The sequence below is a fragment of the Electrona antarctica genome, assembly GCF_951216825.1.
Source record: "Electrona antarctica genome assembly, chromosome: 8".
NCBI lineage: Eukaryota > Metazoa > Chordata > Actinopteri > Myctophiformes > Myctophidae > Electrona > Electrona antarctica.
This window is the reverse complement of record NC_136789.1, coordinates 48382732-48391539: the sequence shown is the minus strand read 5'-3', so window position 1 is coordinate 48391539 and position 8808 is coordinate 48382732. Positions and strand designations below refer to the sequence as shown.

Sequence of the window (8808 nt, the reverse complement as noted above, 5' to 3'; positions counted from 1 at the left end):
GATATATTACAACAGTGAGGTTGTCGGAGTGGATCAGGATGGACCTGCTGGCCCATTCTGAACCCCAGAGGGAAGCCGCCACGACTATGGGGTAGAGCTCGCTTGTTTGTCGGTGCAGTTGAGGCGGGTGTGAGAGCTGCCACATAAGGAACATATGTGAAGCATGCGGCAAGAAGACAGGTCGCAGCCGCCGTCGTTGTAGTTGTTGCACAACATCTTGTTCCCTACGAACACGAGCGGACGGCCGCGCCTGTCTCTGGCTTTGGTGGCGGCGGGAAAGACTTTGCTGGAGGTGGTGACGCTGAGGAGGGAGGGGATGGTGGAGCTGGTTTGGCGTTAAGTGTGGGGGCGGGGTTCTGGGGCTATGAAGGTGCAGAGGGTGGTGGGATGGGTGGGGCAGTTGCAAAGACTGCAAGCTTCTGATGTTTTGCCGGCAAAGATCCGGCAGTACAGCTCCAGATCGAGGGAGCCCCAGTAAGTGCCGGAATTGAACTGCTGGAGTCTGGAGGCGGCCCTGGCGGAGAATTGCCGATGGTATTCGTAGAATAGGCTGCCTCCGAAACGGGCGCAGAGGTCCATGCACAAGTAAAGGTGGTCATCAAGCTCTTGGCGGCGGGAAGGATAGGTGGTGCAAAGGATGTCGCGGAAAATGGAGAAGGCCAGAACAAACTCGGTGGGTGTGAGGACGGAGGAAGTGGATGGGGAGAGGTCATGGAGGGTGATGGAGACTCCTTCTACTGTGACAGATCGATGTTGGGCGGTGCTGGCGGAGGGGCGGATGAGGGAGGAGAGGTCAATGTCCATACCTTGGAGAATTTGGGATCGGAGGGATGGGGAGACCATGGGGGCGTTGAGGGCGATGGCTGATGGCGGGACGGGTGCTGGCTTGGCTGCACTTTGGTTGAGTGATGGGAGTGGAGATGGTGGGCGTCTGGAGAGAATGAGCATCTCTCGAATGTCACTGTGGCAGCGGAACGCTGCGTGACGTCACCGGAGCGGGACGGAGCCGCCGACTTTGTGACGGCGCCGCCACGCGACGTGGCAGCCCGACGCGAGAAGTTTCCGCGGCGCGACGGGGCTGCCTGCCGCACGACGACGCCGCCACTCGGCCGAGCGGACGCCCGAGAAGCGTCTCCTGGGCTGGGTGGATGACGCGTGACGTCACGGCTGCTCGACAGCTGGCGAGGCTGCTGTTGTTGTGCTGTTGCTGAGCTGAGCAACGCGGGTGGACATGAGGAGTGTAAATAAGGCTTGTTTGTTAGCTGAGCGGGTGAAGTTAATGCCTTTGGTGATGAGGGCTCTTTGGAGGCCGACTACGGTCCAGTCTGACACGAGAGTTGGTGATGGTAGGTTGGAGCCGCGCGGAGAGGCGACGGGAAGGCTGGTTGGAGAAGCTGCTGCTGCTTGAGCTTGCTGGCCGAGGCGACGGGATGAGGTGCGGGATGACTTGAGCTGCTGGGCCAGTACCGGGTTCTGCTGGTGATCGTCCCCTGTCGGGGAGGAACGTGGACCCTCGCGGAACTCCCGGGGTGTCCGGTTCATGTTGGACGCGGCGGAACCGGGAGGTAGACTGAGTCTACCGCGCAGCTGCTCTGGGGTTGGTTGAATATAAACCAATGTGGGATATGATAGTAAAGACACCTTTACAAACACATCCTTGGTAAGAAATGTATTCCCATATTTTATTAATATCCCCTGACTAAATGGACAAACGGTACAACGTGAATGGCTGTTATATTCACCATCAACTGGAAATGTATTCTGCTTCACCTGCAAACTGTTTGGGAATAAAACAAATGCATTTTCAGAGGGGTACAGTGACTGGGCGCATGCGACACACCTGCTTTCACATGAGAGTAGCCAAGAACACAGGGCTTGCATGTTAAAATTGATGCAGAGGGCGACGGGACAGGGGCAGTATATTCTGCCATTATAAAGCAAGCTTTGGAGGTTAAGAATTAATGGAGGGAGGTTCTCAGACAGGTTGTGGCAGTGATTATGTTTTTAGGAGAGAGGGGGCTGGCATTTAGAGGAAATTATGAGCTCCTGGAATCGCCGCACAATGGGAATTATTTGGGGATTTTGTAGTTAATATCTAAATTTGACCCATTTCTGGCAAAACACATGGTCAGAAGGGAAGAGGTAGTATACCTCGTATTTATCGTCAACAATATGTGAAGAGTTTGTTGAATTAATGGGAGAAAAAACAAGACAGAGGATTGCAAAGGAGCTCATTGAAGCGAAATATTTTTCTTGTGGATTCAACTCTAGCTAGGGCAGTATTATGCGTGTCTTAAGTACCAGGTCTTATGACTTAACTTAAGACCTGGAGGCGTGGTCAATGCTGTTTGGCCACTCAGAATAGCCAAATGGCATTGATCACGCCTCCAGGTCTTAAGTTAAGTAATAAGACCTGGTACTTAAGACACGCATAATACTGCCCCTAGATCTCTGTCATGTAGACCAGTTAACGTTTATCTTCAGATTCCAAGAAAGGCAAGACAGTTTTTTTCTGGCATTTGAGCCAATTCACAGTCACACAGGGAACAGTTTGGCAGATAGTGTGGTTGCCATGGTGCACAGGATTGGTTTGGATTTATCTAATTGCAGAGGACAATCATATGATAACGCTAGCAACATGTCGGGGCGGTACAATGGGCTGCAGGTGCACTTGAAAGAAATCAACCCATTAATACATTATGTGCTTTGCGCTGCCCATTCACTTCATTTAGTTGGGGTAAACAGCATAGAAGCAAGCAGCCCAGAGGTGGGATTATTTATTATTTATTTATTGTATTTTGATTTATAGAGCACCGAAGTCTGACGTCACTCAGTCATCAGGTCATCACCGCACGCAAGCGTGCAGCGTGCGGCTTAGATGGCGTGGGGCACGAATGACACCGGGGGTGCTTGGTCATCGAAGGTCATCACCATACGCAAGCGTGCGGTGTGCGGCTTAGATGGTCAGAGCACGGGACGTGGGCGACAGTGGGATTAGGTTCGAAGGGGCGTGGACCCAGATACTTTGGCTTAGGGGTCGAGGAGAGCGCCTGTGCGATTGTGTAGAAACCCCAAAAGTATCTTACCTTGGATTACGAGACCATGGCGAGCTGGGCATTGTGCAGGTCCGGGGTCCTGGAGTTGGAGGAGGTGAACTCCGAGCATCTCAGAAACCCAAAGAAAGCTAGAAGGAACATGGCCTCGAGCGTGGCGTCGGTGTGGGGGTCCGAGTAGCCTGTGCGGAGGATGTCGACGCAGCTGGTTAGGATTTCGGCTGCGATGACCTTAGGGCGATTTTAGGTATAAGAACTGTGTTTGAAAAATAAACCGACCACCCCGGCCTTTCTGTCAGGGGAGTGACTGTGCATTCATATTTGATACAGTCAGTTTCTGGAGAAAATTGAATTAATGTGGCCGCAAAAGCCTTAAAACTACATATGAAGGCAATGTCGCTAATATACGTCACGCCCAGCTGTCAACACATTGCGTTCCTGAGATTCCTCGTTGACGTAAACTCAGCTGGTGGTGACTCGACTCGTACTAACCACGAAACATTAAATATCAATAAAATAAAAATAAACGTAATTCAGTTTCTGTTGTGCGACGGGCAGATGCAGCCACCCCCCCTACCCGGAAATGTAGTCTCTTTGACTCGTTTCTAACGCTTATTTTGTTACTTGTATATTTGTACATTTCCACCTTCAGTCGATGCTTCATATCCATATGAGTGAAAAGGACACAGTTCTTATATGAGGCGATCTAAAATCCCCCTATGGAGATTACAATGCAAATAAAAAGTACATGAACCTGTGGACTGACGCCCTCTACTGACAGTAGAGGGCAGTGATGTCAGGACTTCGGTGCTCTATTGCAATCTCAGACGCCAAAGCCTCAGACGCTGCTTCCACAGACTAATCTTGATCAGTATTTAAATGCCCAGCCGGCAACCAAACGTTAGGCTGTTGTTGTGGTGTCGGCTAATATAAATGCCTCTGTACGTACATGTGTAAGCCACATAACTCGAGAACCGTTCGTCCCACAACTTCAAATTTGACACACACGTTCCACAACCCCACAGGGAGTGTAGTGCCCGGTGTCAAGTCCGTTAGATCACCGGTTGTCCAGAACCAGCAAAAAAGCCTCTGCCCAGGCACTGGACAGGTCCCCAGCCCAGGGTCTGGACTAGGGATGGAGCCCGAAAATCGGGTCCATTTCCAACCCGGTTCAGCATTTATCGAGACCCGAGTATCAATAAGCTTTTGGCTTGTCGAGCCTGTTATCAGGCATAGCGTGGATTAAATGATTGACGGGGGGTGGGGGTGGTGGCTCATCTCCGAACTGTGAACAGTTTGCCGAGTGTGAATGGGGGACAATTTAAAACAAAGGCGGCTAACATGCTGTAGTTTGCTACTAACATTGCATGCACAGCACAAGGGCTGCCAAACTAGGCTATTAGAGACCAGCGGGTGGCGGATTTAGCCGCGGTTGCCGCGGGTGAACCGCAGTTTAGGGTGGATTAGGGTCAATTCATATTATTATAAATTAATATAGGATAAACCGCGGGTGAAATAATGCGGGAAATAAAGTAATGGCATAATAAAGTATATAAATATGCTTATTATAGCTTTTAAAACGCACACAATCTCGGCGTGCGTGCGTTGGTAGTAGTATTTTAATTTAATCATTTTCCATGATCTGGCACAAATTAGCCGCCTATGAAGTTGGGTCCTGTTGCACAACAACAACAACATAGTGGTCTCCTACAGGCAGCTACGCTAAAGTTGCTAACAGGCAGCTAGTGAGTCTGAGAGAAACTTAAAACTAAGTAAAACAGAAGGGAGGAATATACGTTCGGCGTGGGACTGGGAGTGATTAAGAATTAAGTTCTTTACCCTGCCGCCGATGACCGCTGGATATGCTGTATGAAAATACGTCGCGAAAACGTGGACGGCGTGTTACCATGGAAATGGATATATACAACCACTACGTAACATTGGTGAACTGTCGAGAGAGTGGTGAGTGACATTGTTTGTACAAGTAGTATAAATAGCCGATCTACAAGCTCACAACGCGTCGCAGCGTCGCGTTGTGAGTTTGTAGATTGGCTATACTGTATACGCTGGGCGCTTCCCTGCGCAGCGGATTGCGGGTGGTGCGGATTAATAAATTGGATTAATTAATAAATTGCGGTCGGATAACGGGCGGATTATAATTATGCACATGCGGATTCGGGTGACAAAAAAGCTCATCCGCTGTTCTCTATAGGCTATCTTTTGTTGTTTTTCATATTTTTTTGCCCCCTCTCTTCAAAGTTAAACTGGGCAAGCTCTCTAAACTGACTGAGCGAGATGCGACGGGTGGCCGTGGTTGCGTTTTGATTGATTGATTGAAATATTTATTAACAGTTTAGAATTACAGTACATTTCAAGCACAAACTCAATACAAAGACTGTTAACTGTGAGTGGACGACCCAATTAAGCATTACACTTGTTTACAAGAGGGTCCACCATGTTCAATTCATCAAAACATTTAGAGACGTACAGATAGACACTACTATATAGTCAAAGAACAGAACAGGAATTCATCATAAAGGAGGTAATAATGGAAAAGAAACATATACAGTGAGGGGAAAAGGGGGGGGGGGGGGGGGGGCGGTGGGGGGGGATTCAGATTTTACGGGGGCCAGTTTCAAATTGCAGCCGTCCGTAGGTGCCCTTTGAGAGCGGTTTTGAAGGAGTCAAGGGATTCACATGTCTTAATGACTGTTGGTAGGGCGTTCCACATTTTGGTGGCATAGGAGCGAAAATAATTTAGTCCCTTGTTTGTGCCGAATCTGGGTTGTACATGTTTTGTTGCACCCCCTCTGGTGTTGTGGGTGTGGACTTCGTTAACATTAAAGAAGTATTTAGACAGGTACATGGGTATCTTGGTGGTGTATCGAATCTTGTGGACCAGACCCATTGCAAGATGCCGTACTCTGTCGTCGACCCAAAGCCATTCCAGCCTGTCAAAGTGGGCAGGGGCCAAGTAGGAGCCTGAGGGACCGAGGCTACTTAAAATGTAGTGCAAGGGATGTTTTGGTTGGTTAAAATAAAGAGAAGATTATAGACAAAATGTGTGTGTGTGTGTGTGTGTGTGTGTGTGTGTGTGTGTGTGTGTGTGTGTGTGTGTGTGTGTGTGTGTGTGTGTGTGTGTGTGTGTGTGTGAGAGAGAGAGAGAGAGAGAGAGAGAGAGAGAGAGACACACACACACGTTATGGCATACAAACTCACAACTGGCCAATAAAAATAAGGTTCTGTTCAGAATGTATTGTCCCACCTTTCCACAAAATAATAGCAAATGCTCGATAGTGGGCTCGATAAGGACCCGGCTCGATAATCCTGCTCGATAAGGTGATCGTTATCAATAAAAATTAACGAGCTCCATCCCTAGTCTGGACATATCCATTTATGGAGCTGGGCTGTTCTGACATCACAATTGTTTTCTGACATCTGCATATATACTTCATATTTGGGCATGCCTGGCAAATAACTTCATATGGCATGAAAGGTACACAGCCATATATATGGGGCATGCATTTCCAACTTGCATCGTTCCAAGTAGGTGAGTAACGCTCTAATATTATAATGAAAAATCATTCAATATATCATAATAACAACAATGAATTAGCAGAAGTTGTATTTATTCATAGCAAATAGTATTTTTTTGGATTACTTTAGTTTAGCTTGCACGTTTACCACAAAGTGACATCCCTACAGTTTGGTAGAGGCTTATTTTGTAATAATTAAAAACAAAATTGATTGTTGTTTTGTTGCGTAAAGGAAGTAGAAAATGCAAAGACATACTTTTTCCACTGCTTCTTTCTTGGTGTGAACTTTAAAGGGTTAAAAACATGACAGTAAAATAAATGTTTCCACTTTCTCTCACATGCAGTACCGTCCTGTATCCCTAGGAGGCACACATACCCCGCATGTGAGAATCACAATGTTTGTTTGTTTGTTTTTTTGGCCAAGGACCCCTTAACTGAGAAATAGAGGAAGCAGGGACCCCCACTAAATATTATATATATATTATACATATATATTATATGTATACAATTCAGTTGCAGATTCAATCATTGATTTGAAGCTTCATATTAGCTTTGTTGTGTAAGTTATTGCTTAGCTTTTCTAACATGTTGGTGGTTACCCCTGCAGTAACCCCAAGGAACCCCTAGGGGTCAGTGGTTCCCCAACGTTTTACCTCAAGATCCAGAGGAGAGATTAGACATTTGGCCCGGGAACCAAATTAGTGAAAATAGCAGATCTACAAGCTCACGGCACGTCTCTTCGCACCGCGCTGTGAGCTTGTAGATCGGCTATTTTCACTTCTACTAAACACTTTCTTTCTAATTTATGGAATGTATTTTTTTTTTTTCATTATGAAATACTGGAGAGAAAAAAAACATTGAATTTTGTTTTTATTTCAATCTTATTTTTTTTGGAAATGTTTTTAAATAATAATAATTAAAAACTAAATGTAGGAAACAAAAAGGGACCCATACAAAAGTGTCTATGATCCACACATCAGTAAAATTATGCTTAAAACCAACCTCACAGGCTTGGGCCGTGGCTCAGCGGTCCAGGCACCTTGGCTGGTAATCCAGTCTGGCAGTGTGCCGTGGGTTCGACTCGCCTTTACTGCATGTCACCCCCCCCCCCCCATCTCTCTCCCCATTTCCTGTCAGCCTACTTTCTATCCCTCCATAACAAAACTATAAAATAAAGGCGAAAGCCACAAAAAAAAAAACATTTAAAAAACCAACATCACAGAATGATAATCTCAAAATCAGGCCAGGGTAGAAATGAAGGGTCCGTTAAAGAGTAAATGTCTAGACTAGACCATGGGGTGGTCGCTCCAGGCGGGCAGGCCAGACAGCATCTGCTCAGTGGCGGCCTCTAGTGGCCAGCCCCAGGCCCTGAAGAAGCCACACAGGTTGTGCTCCACAGCCTGGGAGAAGGTACGGATGAACAGGTTCATCTTGGCTTTTTTTCCCCGAGGCATGGCGTCACTCATGGTCTGGTACTCTGCAAACACCTTCTTAAAGGAAGCCCAGCCAAACTGCTCCTGGAGCTGGGGAGGAGAGGAGAGGAGAAGAGAGGAGAGGAGAGGTGATGTGATGTTAAATCGAGAGGCCGGGGCCCGTTGGCATTTCGCCGACGGCTGGAGGGGGGGCATTTAGGGCCGAAAAAATAGCCGATCTACAAGCCCACGACGTGTCGCTGTGCCACACATTGCGGACTGCACACCAGACAGGGTACATCTACATTGCAGTATTGGTACCTCATGTACTACCAGCGCTGCTTACCTGCATGTACGTCTCCAGAGCGACCCACACGTGCCAGTCGTTGAGGCTCCTCCCTCCCTTGACGTAGGACTCCACCCTCTCCCTCCTCTTCTCCGTGGTCATTTCAGGGTGAGCCTGTAAGGCAAGGTTAGAATAGTTTGGGAGTTTTGAGTGGCGCAATCAAAGGGTGCAACCACTCCAATGCCCACGGACGGACACAGGCGGGGGTTAATCCGGTCCGTCCCTTTGTCTGTCTGTCTGTCTGTACCAACAGGTGACAAAGCGGCGCTGTTGAGCTTCACACTGTGCACAGGTGCATGATGGGAAGGTAAGTTCAGACGGGTCTGATTTTTGATTATACTTTACTTTTGAGTCAGTTTTGACTTATCTTTGATTATGCCCAGCTTTTAGGGTTTACATTCGTGATAATTTGATTGGCTGAGCACGGAATGTGATGTATGATGATAAGAGCTTCAGTTAGT

At 47.6% G+C, this 8808-nt stretch overlaps 1 protein-coding gene across 1 annotated transcript in view; it reads right to left on the bottom strand.

Annotated features, from left to right (window-relative positions):
- Positions 1-2874: 2874 nt before the first annotated feature.
- The window catches only part of LOC306928810 (TRPM8 channel-associated factor homolog), a gene marked incomplete at both ends in the record, with an annotated part of 55763 nt that continues 49829 nt past the window's right edge, over positions 2875-8808 (bottom strand). The window contains 5 exons of the mRNA XM_079509081.1: positions 2875-2955; positions 3102-3284; positions 6937-6948; positions 7882-8112; positions 8348-8461. Coding sequence (XP_079365207.1) covers positions 2875-2955; positions 3102-3284; positions 6937-6948; positions 7882-8112; positions 8348-8461 — 621 coding nt within the window. The remainder of the gene's footprint in view (positions 2956-3101; positions 3285-6936; positions 6949-7881; positions 8113-8347; positions 8462-8808) is intronic.